Below are 16712 nucleotides of genomic sequence, written 5' to 3'. Positions count from 1 at the left end.
AAAGACAGCAAGACCAGCTAACACCAGAGACAATCAGATGGTGAGGCAAGCACAGGAACCCAAGCAACAGAAACAAAGACTACTTGGTATCATCAGAGCCCAGTTTGCCCACCAAAGCATATAGTGGATATTCCAACACACTGTAAGATCGAGATTTGGATTTAAAATCACATCTCATGATGATGATAGAGAACTTTAAGAAAGACATAAATAACTTCCTTAAAGAAATACAAGACAACACAGGTAAACAAGTAGAAACTTTTAAAGAGGAAACACAAAAATCCCATAAAGAATTACAGGAAAACACAAGCAAACAGGTGAAGGAATTGAATAAAACCATCCAGGATCTAAAAATGGAAATAGAAACAATAAAGAAATAACAAAAGGAGACAACCCTGGAGATAGAAAACCTAGGGAAGAGATCAGGAGCCACAGATGCAAACATCACCAACAGAATACAAGAAATGGAAGAGAGAATCTCAGGGGCAGAAGATACCATAGAAAACATTGACACAACTATCAAAGAAAATGTAAAATGCAAAACTCCTAACCCAAAACACTCAGGAAATCCAGGACACAATGAGAAGATCAAACCTAAGGATAATAGGTATAGAAGAGATTGAAGATTTCCAACTTAAAGGGCCAGTAAATAGCTTCAACAAAATTATAGAAGAAAACTTTCCTAACCTAAACAAAGAGATGCCCATAAACATACAAGAAGCCTACAGAACTCCAAATAGATTGAACCAGAAAAGAAATTCCTCCTGTCACTTAAGTCAAAACAAAAAATACACAAAGCAAGGAAAGAATATTAAAAGCAGTAAGAGAAAAAGGTCAAGTAACATATAAAGGCAGACCTATCAAAATTACACCAGATTTCTCACCAGAGACTATGAAAGCCAGAAGATCCTAGGCAGATGCCATACAGACCCTAAGAGAACACAAATGCCAGCTCAGGCTACTATATTCAGCAAAACTCTGAATTAAAATAGATAGAGAAACCAAGATAATCCATGACAAAACTAAATTTGTACAACATCTTTCCACAAATACAGCCCTACAGATGATATTAGATGGAAAACTCCAACACAAGGAGGGAAACTACACCATAGTAAAAGCAAGAAAGTGATCTTGCAACCAACCCAAAAGAAGAGAGCCATACAAACATAATTCCACCTCTAACAACAAAAATAACAGGAAACAACAATTCCTATTCCTTAATATCTCTTAACATCAATGGACTCAACTCCCCAATAAAAAGACATAGACTAACAGGAGGATACGTAAAGAGGACCCAGCATTTTGGTGCATACAGGAAACCCACCTCAGTGACAAAGAGAGACACTACCTCAGAGTAAAAGGCTATAAAACAATTTTCCAAGCAAATGGTTCCAAGAAACAAGCTGGAGTAGCCATTGTAATATCCAATAAAATCAACTTTCAACCAAAAGTTATCAAAAAAGATAAGGAACACTTCCTATTAATCAAAGGAAAAATCTACCAAGATGAGCTCTCAATCCTGAATATCTATGTTCTAAATGCAAGGGCACCTACATTCATAAAAGAAATCTTACTAAAGCTCAAAGCACATATTGCACATCACACAATAATAATAGTTGAAGACTTCAACGCCCCACTGTCAGCAATGTACAGATCATGGAAACAGAAAGTAAACAGAGACACAGTGAAGGTAACAGAAGTTATGAAACAAATGGATTTAACAGATATCTATAGAACATTTCATCCTAAAACAAAAGAATATATCTTCGTCTCATCACCTCAAGATATCTTCTCCAAAATTGACCATATAATCGGTCACAAAACAGGCCTCAACAGATACAGAAAGACAGAAATAATCCCAGAGGTGGACTCTTATAGTTAACCATTGAACTGAGAATGGGGTTCCCACTGGAGGAATTAGAGAAAGGATTGAAGGATGTGAAGGGGCTTGCAACCCCATAAGAACAACAATACCAGCCAACTATAGCTCCCAGGGACTAGTCCACAATCCAGAGAATACACATGACAAACCCCTGGCTCCAGCTGCACATCTAGCAGAGGATGACTTTGTTGGGCACCAATGGGAGAAGTCCTTGGTCTTGCCAAGGCTCAACCACCGCCCCCCTGCCTCCCCGGTGTAGGGGAATGTCAGGGACGGCAGGTTGGAAGTGAGGGTGTTTGGTCAGGGAACACCCTCATAGAAGTAGGGGAGATGGGATAGGGGGTTTATAGGTGGGATACTGGGAAAGGGAATAACACTTAAAATGTAAATAAAAGAATATCAAAAAAAAACAAAAAACAAAAAACCTCAGCATTATAGAAATACACAAATTAATCCATTGAGCCCTTACATAAACGTGCTTAGTTTATTCATGATACAGTCTTCAAATTACCTCATTTAAAAATAACAGCTAACAAAATCCATTTCAAAATACGATGATAATTTGAAAGCAGGCACAACATTAAAGTGAAGACTGCCTTACTATTAAATTATCTTTTTAAAGGTTTTAGCTCAATTCTGGGTGAACCACGATGGTCTCTTTATGTTTCGTTCAACAATCCTCTTGCCCTGATCCTTTTCTGATGGTTTCTCTCCTGTGTACAGTACCACAGTCTCGATGGAAGGAGCTTTGAAAGGTCCCCCTTCTTGAGCCCATATCTGTTGTCTGATTTTAGTTGTCTCTTGGCTTACTTTCTCATAGCAATAGCCACAAAGGACGTGTTTCTGCTTCAGGTGACCACATTCAGGGCAAATGTCTATATTGTTCTTTAAAACAAAGGAAAAACATTAATAACAGGCATCGTAATACATAATCACCAGCAAGAACTCTAACATGCTGACACTGTAGCTGATACTGTTTATGCTACGTGAAACTATATATTATCTAGTTCAACTTCATTTTAACAGGAAAACTGAAAAAAAATAATAATAACATTGAGTTTAAATCAGTAAGAAAATTAGGACTAGAACTCAAGTTTACCAATCTAGTATATTTTTATTCATATACCCTATGGATAAACAACTCTCAAATCATGTTGTCTAGTCTCCAGCTTGAGTAGAATATTTTCATTACATGTGTCTATTGAATTCTTCAGCTTGAGTAGAATATTTTCATTATGTGTGTCTATTGAATTCCACATTAAATACTAAAAGCACAGTCAAGACGTTTGGAGACTTTTCAGAAGAATTGTTTGTAAAGACCTCATTTGACTTTTCAATTAAGAGCTCTATCAGTCCTCTAACTTCAAATAATAAATAACCGACAAAGAGCCCATCAGCACAATGGGATGATCCATTAAGAGTAACTTCAAACATTAAGGGAAAGTTAGATTGCTTCTCAATCCAGGGTGAGACAGATGAGATGCGAAGACTATTATAAGGCTGGTTTCCTGGGCTACACAAATATAACATCAGGTTACTCAGTGTTAGACTTGAGGAAAAGTGTGTATGTGCATGCACAAGCATACACCTACACCCACACACACATTACCTTAATTTTAATAAGCTTGTGAGGGTTTCTTCTCCTACATCGGTTAACTTCGATGGTGCGTCTGTTTTTGGGAGCTGCCATCCAAAAGATACTATCTAAAAAGCTGGAATTCTCTTTATTTTTACTGGTATCATATGCTAGCTCCGTGAGGGTGGATGGGCTCTGGACTGCTAGTGCTGGTGCTATAAAACAAAACAGAGATACTGAATCAACTTTGAGTTCCTAAATGAATACAGATACTATTTTCTTTAACAGTCATGTGCAGTGTCACTAGACACAAAAAAATTATACATTATATGTGTTCTGTGTATATATGCACATGTGAAGGTCAGAGGACAGTCTTCAGAGTTAGTTCTCTCCTTATATCATGTTGGTCATGGAGCGAGAACCCAGGTCTTGAGGTTAAGCAACAAGGTCCTTTTGAGCCATATAGCTGGCCTGACATAGTTTTGAATGTTAAACACAACAACATTAATAATAAGCCCCAGCTTTTAAAATATACTAAAGCTCATACAAAAGGCAACTTAAAATAATTCAAGTGGAGTGCTTTATTAGTGCAATCTACCAAAGCAACCAGTCTACCAAGCATTTCTCACATCTGTAATATGGGATACTGTGGTTTAGTAATAAGTAGTGTACAGGTGATCTAATCTTGAGATTCCCTATATGCACTTTGACCATCTCTGTGATGACTACAATGGCCATCAACTGTACCATACTATCCTGATCTAGTTAGCTCAGTTTTTTTTTAACCTGGTAGGTCCCTAAAGTCACTAAATTCTTCCTTCATATTTAATCTTTTCCTATGTGCTAAGAAAAGATTTACTATTTATGAGACTATCAAGTGTTTCACTTTTTTTTTCTAAATTGCTAAGATCACTTCTTTACCCTTTCTTTTGTCTTCAGACTTGGAAATGTTCGCTCAATTTTGAGAACTTTCTTACTACTAGTTAAAGTGTACAAGCATACCCCTGAAATCCCAGAATAAGGTTGAGGCAGGAGATCAGCAGCTTATAAGCAGACTGGACAATGGAGAGGAATGTTCTCACTCCCCGCCCACCCGCCAAAACAAAAACAAAAACGAGTAAAAGCTTTCTATAGTGGCATTCTTTCTCAGCTAACCTGAAATATTGCTACACAAAACAGTCGTTTATACTGCTGGACTGACCTTGGAGTTTTCTCAACCTATTAGACAACGAGTGGATTGAACTGATTATCTCAGGTAGCACATGGAGATAATTATTGATTATACTACGCTTGAGCTATAATACTAAAATATATCTCTGTTCAGACTGTCTGGGCATTATCACTTCTGGGATACGTTGCAAATAACAGGAAAACTTAAATTTTAGCTCCCAAGATATCAGGAGCTCGAAGCGAGCCTGGGTTATACAGTGAGTTCTAGACCACCCTAGGCTACGGAGACAGTCTCCAAAAAAAAAAAAAAAAAAAAAAAAAAAAAAAAAAAAAATTAACGAAACAACCAAAAAGCATGCGCTGTTTCTGTCCTACAACCCGGAAGTCCTCACCAACCCTCTTTCCACGACTTCTCTCCTTACCCCACTGAGGACTGGCAAAGCCACTCCATGTCTGCTTCAGTTGCCGTTGCAGCAGCTCCCAGCACCTATGTAGCGGTCCGGAACGCACTGGCCACGGGAGCGACAGCAGCAGCAGCGAAGGAGCCATGTTCCTCACAAGAGCGGGACGTGGGCGGAGAGCATGCATAAGCCCGCCCACTTCCCCGCCTTCCTGATCAGAGCATGCGCAGGTTCCCTGCGCATGCGCACAGGTCAAAGGCTGGCTGTGATCTAAAAACTCCAACTTCCAGTTGCCCCTGGGCACTTCTGACTCTCCTCCAATCAGAGCAAAGAGAAAAAAATTAAAGGAAACAGACTTACTGCGCATGTGCGTGGCTGTATTCCGACTTTCCGGGTAAAGATGGCAGAACGCGGTTACAGCTTCTCGCTGACTACATTCAGGTACCCCGGGGGACCCTAGGTTCCATGTGTCGCAGATCACAGGAGCGCCCTAGACATGGTCCCTGTGTTGGATCTGGCTTGTGTTTGCGCAGGAGCGCGTGCTGATGGAGCTGGACTCGTAGCTTTGCAGAGTCATTTTCAGCGCCAGGCCTGGTCCCTGGTTGGGGCGACGGGATTGGAGGCTGAGGGACTGGAGGCCCCAAGCCAAGCACTGGCTCTCCCTCTCTAGAATAGAAAAAAGGTGCTTTGAGATAGCCTGTTTTCAGCTGGTCCATTCAGGCCCAGGATTTCCTTACTGGCCAAGCTAGGCCTGAGCGAGAGCTTCGGAAAACCCTGACTCCTGATGGGACCCGTGAGATGTCTTTTTTCTTTTGCGAAATCCTTATTTACTGTTAAATCTGAGTTTTAGTCTCCGTTTTTGCAACAATGTGCTTTGAAGCTCAGCCTGCTTTCGGTTTCACCTATGCTCCTATAAAAGCTTAAGAAGTACAAACGAAATGAAGGAACTAGTTTCCTGTCAAGTTTCCGTGGCCACGTAAACTGATAAGCTCGATGTTTGGCTTGATGTATTAAAAAATTGCTTTAATACGAATTTAGACCCATATGTTTAGGAGGAAGAATTAAAGGGCTAAATATATTTTCTCAAAGTGCAGTTAAGGGGAACCATTGTTCCCTGTTTAAGAAAAAATAATCATGGAGGAACTTAGACAAAGGACTGTTTTAACCATTTTCTTAAGGACTGATAGCTGAAGGCAGCCAGGATCTACTTGTTGACTATAACTGTAACTAGTAGTGGTTTTCCATTACCACCTATGTATGATGAGCTAACCACAGCTCATTGACAATTGACATTTCAACCTTTTCAAGGTTGTCCGCGAGTAGTTAAGTCTATACTCAAACCTTGTTGGTTTTGAAAACAACAATTAATATACTTTTTGTTATGATATATTGTCTTTCTTTTGAGAATTGCCCTTTACAATTTTAAAGTAAGAAATGAGTTAATGTTAGTGTTTTGAAGTCTTTGAATGAATTCCATTAAATTCCTTAGCAAATGATTTCATTATGTAGTTGACAGAGACTAAATTATGCATGGTGGCCACTTATATTTGTAAACATAATAAATATGGTCCTAAGTGGTTTCCTTATAGCTGAGACAAATGGACATAGCTCATGAGGGACTGATTGTTTTTAATTATTATTATTAATTTTTGTGACAGATTTATTGGTAACCCAGGCTGGCTTAAAATGGCCAGGAACGAAGGATAACTTTCAGCTTATCCTTCTGGCCCCAGTTCCCCTATGATGGGATTCTGGTATGCACTCCCATACCTTATTTATGCCGTGTCATGCATTCTAGGCAAGCACAGGAGCTACATCCTCAGACCTTGAATCTTTTATAACAAACATCTGAATGCTTTCACAAACAGATTTCTTTATTATAAAAGACTTTAAAAAAAAACATAAGGATTAGCTATTTAGGAAGAAATTGTTTTTAGTCTTAAAACTATGAGTGGTGCAAGCTGCCAGAGATACGGAAGTGAAGAGTTTTCTTGCCGCTTACATTTGGCTAAGAATGGTAAATGAACAAAAGAAATTGGTGTCTATTGGTGTGAGTTCTACAAAATGTGTTTCTGGGGATTTTGTTGAAAGAGGCAGTGGGGTACTGGGATTCAAGAGTACAGAAGCTGCTTGATTGATTACTCAGTACACTTGCCTGAAGTCAAGGTCAGTGAGTGGTGAAACAGAGGCAGGAGTTAGGAATGCTTTGCTAACCAGAGATGGGGAAAACATTAGGAAAGAGAATTAGTGCCCATCTGAATGTATCCAAGTCTGGTAAGCTTAGTTTCCAAACACCTTCCGGGTAGATTTCAAAGGCCAGAAGGTTTGATTAGTGAGGCTTGGCCTCTGTCTTCCTCCTGTCAGGTGTGCCTGTACTATTTGATAATGTGTAACAGAGAGAATGCCTTTGTTTCTTTTCCAGCCCATCTGGTAAACTTGTGCAGATTGAATATGCTTTGGCCGCTGTAGCTGGAGGGGCCCCTTCAGTGGGAATTAAAGGTAATTTGATATTTCCTTCTCCTCAGATGCTTGGTAATAGTTACCTGAAACAGACATGCTTAATCCTTAACAGTCTTTTTGTTAGTTTAGAGAATTTTGAAGTTAAAAAAAAATAGCATTCCTGAAATAGATGTTAAGTACATAATTCTTACTGGTCTTTTTGTTAAATTAAAGAATTTCGAAGTTTCAAGAAAATAGCATTCAGCACAGTAATTTAAATTTTACAGCAAATATAGCATTTTAATCTATTGTGATAATTTATAAGTAGAATTTTCAGAAAACTAATATTTTATTTTTTCATTGATTCTATTTTTTCTCTGGAGTTTTATCTTCTTTATAAAGGGCTAATTATAAAACATCTAAAGGTGAATTATTGTATGCTCTAGTACCCTTATAGAGAAATTTCTTATTTGTATTAGAAGGGTTAACTAGATTAAAACCAATAAACCTGAAAATATTGAGAGACTGGGTAATGGGAAAAAAATTTTTTTGTGTGTTGTGTAAAAATCTAGAAAAAGGTTTTATAATCTAGAGAAGACAACAGATTTGAGTTTAATGCATCTGCAAGTAGAATGCTAATGAAGAACACATTATAATATTAATTTTGTTTCCTTCTTTTTAAGCTGCAAATGGCGTGGTATTAGCCACTGAGAAAAAGCAGAAATCCATCCTGTATGATGAGAGGAGTGTACACAAAGTGGAGCCCATAACCAAGCACATCGGTTTGGTGTACAGCGGCATGGGTCCAGATTACAGGTCTGGTATACTGTTCAGGATGTTCCCTCACGCATCCTAATTCTTCTACAGCTAAGTTTTGTTTGCCTATAAGGGTTACTTCATGGAGGTTGATCTTGTGGTACATGGTTGTGAGACAGGTGATTAATTACGTGCTTTTTCACCTGTTTTTCCTCTATCCAAGGACTGGGTAGGAAGGGCTTTGGTGTTTTAAAGCACCTTAAAAATGATCGAATGCATTCATGCTACAATATATTATTACAGTAGTTTGGGCAACAAGAGGAAATATGGGCCATGTAGGGTTAATATCTTGTTTGTATCTGCTTTTCTCAAAGAGATAAGGGTCTCTAAGGACAGAAGGCATCTGGGTGGCCAGGCAGGACTCAGGCTGATAGAATTGCTCCCTTTGAATCCCACTGGAAAAGAGAGTAACACTTGTTACACTGAGGATGTTGGAAGAGATTGGCAGCTTTTTACCATACACAATTACAATGAAAATAATTTTATAAGACAAGGTAAAGTTTTACTTTGAATTATGAGCCAGTGGGGTTATCAAAACATGATTTGCTTTCCTGCCATGGAAAGTTCTACACCACTGTGTAGAATGGACACTACACAGAACTAGTGCTGAAAAACTCAAGGGAAGGACTTGAGTATGAGAGTGATAAAGTGCCTGCTTCAGATAATTAGTGCCAGAGTGGGTGAGGATAAATCCTTGTCTTACCTATATTTGATTGCTATGCAGTTGTATTGGCAGGTTCTCTAAAGGAACAGAATTGATTATGAGTGAGTGAGAGAGAGTGTGTGTGTGTGTGTGTGCGCGCATGCGTGTGCGTGTGTGTGACTGTGAGAGAGAGCTTACAGGGTGTGGCCTGGGCAGTCCAGCATTGGCTGTCGGATGGCAGAAAGGCTGAAAGTACAGTAGTTGTTCAGTCAGCAGACTCAGCCTTATGCTGGAGGTTTGAGGGATACCTGCAGGCTGCTGCTCTTCAGTCTGTCCTGCAGTCCTGAAGAAGTTGTGTTTAATACAGGCAGCAGCAACAGCATAAACACTATCCAGCTAGAGTAAGGCGAGCCTAAAGGAGTTTCCTTCTGTGTCCTTTATTGGGGTTGCCATCAGAAAAAATAGCCCAGGTTTGGTGTGGATCTTCCTGCTTCAAATAATCTGATTTTTAAAAATTACTTACAGGAGCTTGGATTCCTGTTAATTCCAGTTATAGTTATGTTGACAACCAAGATTAACCATCACAATAGTAGAATTTCATGCCTTATGTAAACAGTAGTTCTTTTTTTTTAATCTTTGAAGTTTTGAATTGTGGGCAAAATTTAAGGTAGACTACAGGAAAGACAGAGGCTGAGTAACAAAACTGCCCAGACTTATATGTGTGTATTCATGTGCATCTCTGTTTGGGATGGCTGTAGTGTGGCATAAATAGACTGTCCTTAAGAAAGGGGGCAGTCTGGAAGATGTCACAAAGGGAGAAACAAAGCCCTCACTTTGTTAACTAAATCTGTTACCCTAATACAGTGTGCAGATGTTTCACCTGCATGTGTGTCTGCATCCTGTGCATGCAGTGCCTCCAGGGACCAGAAGAGGGTATTGGATCCCATGAAAATAGAGTTAAGATAGTTGTGAGCCACGGCGAGGGTACTAGGTGTAGAACTTGGGTGCTCCATGCTCTTAATGGCTAAGCTATCTCTCCAGCTCCCTTAATCTGCTACTAACTGCTCTGGTCCCTGCTTCTCTTTCTGTTTGTCTCCTACAGTGATTCTCTTTTAATGTTTCTTTTCAAAATCCACTGGAATCAGGTGTCAAGGGTGAGGCTAACTGAGCTGATGGCTGCTAAAGAAAGACACATGCTAAGTTTGTATAGAATGTTCTCTTAGAAGAAAGTTGTGGGGGAGTTAGTAATTACTTTTTCTATTGCTTTAGAGTCCTTGTACACAGAGCTCGGAAACTTGCTCAGCAGTACTACCTTGTTTACCAAGAACCCATTCCCACAGCCCAACTGGTACAGCGAGTAGCGTCTGTGATGCAAGAGTATACCCAGTCAGGGTAAGTCACGCTTGTCACTTGAGGACATGCATTATGAATTTGAAGAAGAAAAACGGTGTAAAGGAAAACAGGTTTGTAGAAGTCATATTCTTTCTGTATAAACAAATGAAGAAAATTACTGTGATAACAGTTGTTTCTAGTTTTGACTTGAAATGATTTCTTAAGGTAAAATGTGGCAGTGTGTGGTTATAGACACCTATAAGCCTAGTATTCGGAACACTGCAAATTCAAGGCAGATTTGGGTTGCATCATTAGGTACTGTCTCAAAAGGAAGAAAGAAGGAGGGAAAAGTGTGTTCTTATCCAACAGCAGACATCAGCATCTTGATTGTAAGGAAACCCTTTGCTGGTGTTCTTTGTAATCGTTAGTGCTCAGTACTCAGTTTTTTAATCTGAAGTGACTGAACTATGAAGACAGCAATAACATTTTAATTTTAATATTCTTTTGTTTAAGATTTATCTATGTATGTGAGTGTTTTGTCTTCATGTATGTCTGCTTACACCAGAAGAGGACATCAGTTCCATGATGATCACATGAGACTGCTGTTAGAGATGGTTGTGAACTATCATGTGGGTACTGGGAATTGAACTCAGGACCTCAGGAGAGCAGCCAAGGCTTTTAACCTCTTAAGCATCTCTCCAGCACCCAATATTCTTAAGTCATACTGTGAGTGAGCTAGTGTAAAGGTAATTGCTCTTATGTAAGCCTAGTAGGAAAGAGGCGTTTATTAAATATTAGAGTGTGCTTCTCCATAGTAATACCGTTATTTATAAGAGTGTGCTTAGTCTCTCTGTGTTGCTCTAACAAAATACCTGAGCCAGTTTTATTTAGTTGAGAGATCTGCAGGCCCAAGGACATGGGTCACAGTTATTATAGAGCCAGAGATCACACAGTAAGAGGCCCACAGTAGGGTGGTCCACTCCATAGAAACTAATTCACTTCTATAAAACCAAACCCATTCTGAGAAAAAACATTAACCTTTCCTAGGATGGAATCAGTGACCTAGTGTCTTCCACCATGTATCACTTCTTGAACATTTAATTTTGTAATTATGCTGCATTGAATATTAATTTCTGGTGAACTTTTAGGAACTAAACCATTTGATTTGAGTTTACTGCAGTTCCTAACAGTAATAAAGATAATTCATTTTGTATTGGTTCATTTTGAAGTTACAGTTAAGAAGTCTAACTCAGTTTAGTTTGTAATTAATTTTCTTGTGTAATTTTCTTGTGTAATTAATTCTCTTTTTTATTCCAAATCATTTTTGTTTTCTTTCTAGTGGTGTTCGTCCATTTGGTGTTTCTTTACTTATTTGTGGGTGGAATGAGGGACGACCATATTTATTTCAGTCAGATCCATCTGTAAGTATGATTACATATATTTGAAATATTTATCAGAAATGTCTTTTACATATGTAATAAAAGTGGAAACCATAAAACCTTAATATTTAGCAGTACTTTCCTTCTCTTGTTTTAATCTTGAGTTATGTGTATTCATACGTGCATGTGGTTGTATGCATGTGCCTGACTGCAGGTGCCTGTGGAGGACAGAGGAGTCAGATCCTGCTGAGACTAGCACTCAGGTCCTCTCTAAGAGCAGGATGTGCTCCTAGCACTAAGCCATTTCTCAAGCCCCTCCCCATTTTTAACAAAGTATAAATAGTGCACATTTGTTTGCTCATTCATCGTTTTTATAGTGCTGTCTTTGATAAGCTGTATGATACACTAGTTTTCACCCTTTTTTGGTCATGTTCATTAGCTTGTACTAGAATCCATATGTACTAGTGTTGTAGTTATCAAATTTCATTAGGTGTCTTGAACTCTGTTACTTTGTGACTCTGTTACCTTGGCAAACGCTTCAGTTAGATGTATAACAGGAGGCCAGTGTTAACAGTGTTTGCCATCAGTTTGGTGACAACTGGGACTGCCTTGAATATGCCTCTTGCAACAATTTACCAGGTGGATATTTAACTGGTGTTTTGATTGAGCTGTTCTTTCTAAAGCAGAAAGCTGATATCTGGATCTGGGTATGATTTATTAGATAATTACAAGTTCTCTTGATATAAGCCTTATATTAATTTATCTTATAAGTTAAAATGGCAAAGCAAAAATAATTGAATTCTGAGGCTACCTGTGAGCTTCTGAAACTAAGTGGCTGGCCTGCGGTCTTGCCTTCCCAGTCAGTCAAGGGAGGCAGACCCTGGGACTATGTTCACCTTTGCTGTCTGTCCTTTTCTATACTGACTCTAAAAGGATATACCCACCTGGTAAGCTTTCCTCAACATGCATATTTGGGTTTCCTAGATGTGGGCTGTTAAATGTAGGGCTTTTTAAACATTCCACTTGCCACCCCTTTTCACCTGGGAAAGTAATTGTAACCATGGTAAATATAAAACAGGTACACAAGTAAGATACTGACAGTCACAAACCTATCTGAAAACAATTCTTTGATGTACATATACCTCTTTTTTAAAACAAGCAGGTTTGAGCTTGTTTATTTATTTATTTATTTTTATATTTATTTTATGTATGTGAGTACACTGTAGCTGTCTTCAGACACATCAGAAGAGGGCATCGGATCCCATTACAGATGGTTATGAGCCACCATGTGGTTGCTGGGAATTGAACTCAGGACTTCTGGAAGAGCAGTCAGTACTCTTAACTGCTGAGGCATCTCTCCAGCCTGAGCTTGTTTATTTTTACAGAAAGAATTAAGTCTTTATAGAATATTTGAATCTGCAGGATTTTGGAGCTTCAACATTTTTTCAGAGTTGATATTTTGATTTGATTTGTCAGTGCTAAGGATACCACTTCACATAAATACTAGCTTCAGACATGTTAGAAAAATGCCTAGGGTCTTTTAAAACATGAATGCAAATTCAAACCCCAATCCAAGATTCATTTAGTAATTTTTTGTTGAAATGCAAGTCAACAATCCAAATAACAATTTTTAAATTAAAAATAAAATCTAGCAGTGGCATCTAAGCTGAGGAACGATGATAGGACAACATTGTCTTTTATTTCTTGTAATCAAGTCAGTGTGTTTCTATAAAAGCAGCACCCAAATCAGTGTTGACTGGTGCTGTGTGGCATGATGGCGTACACAGTGCAGAGTGCACATGCACAAGGCAAAGCTTTGGACATGTCTCTTAGGTAGTGTGGGAGAGAGCTGCCTGAAGACTCTTTGGATTCTTAAATATTTAGAGACCTTTCACCTTTGCCAAATTTTTCATGACCCCATTAAAATACTCAAAGGTTCTGATACTTTCAATTAAAATCCATCTCTATTCAGTAAAGATGATGAGGGGTCCCTAGGTTTCAGGATAATGTGATACGGTTTAGATGCATTCACTCCATTAAGCTGGACTGAATTACTTTTGATATTTTACTTTAATTCCTCTTTCCACTTATCTTGCTTTAAAATTATATAGTAATTGCACTAACTCATTGTTACCTGTTTGATGAGTTTTGTATGTGTATATGTATGTGTGTATATATGTGTAAATACCAAAGTAAACTACTCCCACAGTCATTAACTTATGTTTATTCATGACTCTTGTTGTTTGTTCTACATCCTTGAAACAAAACTTATTCTGTGTAATTGCCATTCAGTTTCAATAAATAATCACCACTTTAGAAGTGAGAGACCAATTAGAGAGTTAAACACATATACCAGAGTAATACAGTTGTGTGAATGTTTTAAAAGGTCTCTGTCTCTCCTGATTAGGGAGCTTACTTTGCCTGGAAGGCCACAGCAATGGGAAAGAACTACGTGAACGGGAAAACTTTCCTTGAGAAAAGGTAGGCTTCCCAAGATCAGGTTCCAGTGCAGACTGATCTTAATGAGCTTCAGAACTCTTTGAATGATTAATCTCCCGGGTCTAACATTACATTACTATGTATTTGAGTTTTGCTAGAGATAAAAGAGTAACATCTTAATATCTTGCTTTCTTAGTCTTCAGTGTAGTGGCAATATTATTTATTTCTTAAGGATATTGCTCAACCTCGTTTCATTCTTTTTAAATATATTTTGGGTTGTGGGAGTAGTTGACAGAATTTGTTCATGTACCCCTGGCTTTTTTTTTTTTTAAAACCCCTGGCTCTTAAACTCACCATGTAAACCATGTTGTGGTCTGACTCACAGGGTCCACCTCTTCTGTTTCCTGAGTGGTGTGACAGCATGCCAGTCATTGGTTGTTTCTCAGATGCTTGTTTATTTCCCCCATCATATTAAAAAACTTATATGCAGAGTAGAAGAATGTTTAGTAGTGACTTATGAAAATTAAAAGTTGAGGTCGCTGGATGTGGAGATTCAGGCTTGCAATCCCAGCAATTGTGAGGAGAAGGCAGGAGGATTGCTATAAGTTAAGGCCAGCCTGGGCTACGCAGTGGGCTCTGGTCCTGACTATGCTACAAAATTAGGGCCTGTTTCAAACAAACAAAAATTGAGACCAGTAGTTGGTATTGAGCAGATCACATGATGTATGTGTTTGCTAAAGTAAGGATAAAGCACTGTGTAACATTTGCTGTCAGTGTGGACCCCAAGCCACTCGCCATTATTTGTGGTGATACTCTGAATTCAGTGTGGTTGCTGTCCTCCAGAAATCTCTGCTGTTTTGGACAGAATCTTTTATAGCTAAAGTATAACACATGACGCTTCTCTGTATCATTTTCATGTAATATTCATGTTAAGGTCATTAAAGGTCTTAGACTTTTAATCAATTTGTAACCTCAGTCTTGATGATAAAGCACATTAACTTTACCTATTAATGAGTCTTCAGAATGCTGTGTCATAACTGATAACGTCATGATTTTAGCAACAGTTTGACTTTTATTGTACTATTGCTAAAACATAAAAGTGCGTTTTTATAATGAAGTTTTTCATGGTGTTAAAGGTTCAGTAGCAAGTGTCATTCACGTTATTATTTGAGGATAGCTGTCTCATTGAGATGATTTGGGAATGCTTTTACAACTTAGGGTTCTTAGCAGGGTTAGGCTTTTTTAAAAGATTTCATGTTTTTGCTGCCCTTTTATTTAAAATAACCATGAAGAATCTAAACAGTGCTATAATATTTTTCAATTTTTTTCTTTAGATATAATGAAGACTTAGAACTGGAAGATGCGATTCACACAGCCATCTTAACCCTTAAGGTTAGCTCAGAATCCACCAACTAGATTTCAAATGGTTTTCTAATGAACTGCTTGTAAACTTGACCATTTCCTTCCCTTCTGAATTAGGAAAGCTTTGAAGGGCAGATGACAGAAGATAACATAGAAGTTGGGATCTGCAATGAAGCTGGCTTTAGGAGGCTCACCCCAACTGAAGTGAGGGATTACTTGGCTGCTATAGCGTAATGAAGATGTGCCGGAACAATCAAGGAACACTCATTCTACTTATTCATTTTTAAAGTATGTTTTGTTTGTGCAGACTTATTTCTACATGCTTTAATGGATTCACATTTTTAAATAATAATCATAATAAACTGTTAAAACCAGTGTCTAGTTTTTAAGAGTAAAGTTTGCACATACTTCTTTATTGTAGTTGACTTTTGGAAATTACACTGCAAAGTAGATGGTAAAGTCAGTCTGATTTTTATATATTTTCCTTATTAGATCTCATTGCACTTTCACTACCAAATTACCTATTTTTCCATAAAAGACAATTTTGGTCTTTAATTTATAGATCATGGCTTTTGGAGTGGAAGAGTCTGCACGTTGATAAATTCACGAGACTGTCTAGGAAGTGTTAAACTCCTTTGGGTGTGGTTCAACAAGGCCTTGGCGCACTCTGCAGTTGTACTATAGCAATGGAGTATCAGACAGAATTGGTCTCCTAGGAGACATGTGATAAATCATGGTGTGCTAGATCCTGTTCCTTTCTGCATCTTATATAGGTAAACTATTTAAAAGGATCCCCTAGATTATGGTAGAATTTTTCTTAATTTAAGGGTGAATATAAATAGTGGTGATACTACTAAGGTCAGAGCTGCACCTCCCTTGTTAATGAGAGAAGAACCTTCATTGTAAGTAAGTAGGTCCTTAGAAGCAAACAAGTAGTTGGGGCATTTAAACCCCTTTCCTTTGTGGAAGTATGGTGCTCTGTAATTGGCTGTCCCCCAGGCATCTTAGGATAAAAGACACTTGTACAGAGTAGACTGTTTATGAATGTCACTGTCAGTATGAAGAAGTAGGCAGTCGTATGGTGCAAACGTAATTGAAACAATTTTGATCATTACATAAAATTTAGAAATAGCTTTATTTTAGAATATTTTTTGAGATACACTGTTTTGCTACCTACTATCACAGTACATCCATATCTTACTAAGAGGAGGCAGTAACATTTTAAGAAATGGGAAGTTGGCACCTTGACCTGGAGTTATTCATGTATTTATTA

At 38.2% G+C, this 16712-nt stretch overlaps 2 protein-coding genes across 2 annotated transcripts; one reads left to right on the top strand and one right to left on the bottom strand.

Annotated features, from left to right (window-relative positions):
* Nucleotides 1-2345: 2345 nt before the first annotated feature.
* Mrpl32 (mitochondrial ribosomal protein L32) lies at nucleotides 2346-5214 on the bottom strand. The gene is made up of 3 exons (NM_001106116.1): nucleotides 5051-5214; nucleotides 3492-3673; nucleotides 2346-2767 (listed from the first exon to the last, which is right to left on the bottom strand). Exons 1-3 carry the CDS (start codon nucleotides 5175-5177, stop codon nucleotides 2513-2515), a joined length of 564 nt encoding a protein of 187 aa, NP_001099586.1. The 5' UTR covers nucleotides 5178-5214; the 3' UTR covers nucleotides 2346-2512.
* A 209-nt stretch (nucleotides 5215-5423) lies between these two features.
* Psma2 (proteasome 20S subunit alpha 2) lies at nucleotides 5424-15814 on the top strand. Its single transcript, NM_017279.2, is given in 8 exon segments — nucleotides 5424-5470; nucleotides 7452-7528; nucleotides 8152-8284; nucleotides 10197-10319; nucleotides 11599-11680; nucleotides 14046-14119; nucleotides 15412-15469; nucleotides 15557-15814. Coding segments are annotated over 8 exon segments (705 nt in total). The 5' UTR covers nucleotides 5424-5429; the 3' UTR covers nucleotides 15674-15814.
* Nucleotides 15815-16712: the final 898 nt, after the last annotated feature.

The sequence above is a fragment of the Rattus norvegicus genome, chromosome 17, assembly GCF_021556685.1.
Source record: "Rattus norvegicus strain SHRSP/BbbUtx chromosome 17, alternate assembly SHRSP_T2T, whole genome shotgun sequence".
NCBI lineage: Eukaryota > Metazoa > Chordata > Mammalia > Rodentia > Muridae > Rattus > Rattus norvegicus.
This window is presented reverse-complemented; position numbering and strand designations above follow the sequence as displayed.

Bases quoted from the DNA above. Each gene is read 5' to 3' on its own strand.
- Mrpl32 (NM_001106116.1), bottom strand. From the start codon at position 5,177: ATGGCTCCTTCGCTGCTGCTGCTGTCGCTCCCGTGGCCAGTGCGTTCC. The intron at 3,674-5,050 runs GTAAGGAGAGAA...TTTGTTTTATAG, and splicing joins CTTTGCCAGTCCTCAGTGGG to CACCAGCACTAGCAGTCCAG. The intron at 2,768-3,491 runs GTAATGTGTGTG...TTTGTTTTAAAG, and splicing joins ACAAGCTTATTAAAATTAAG to AACAATATAGACATTTGCCC.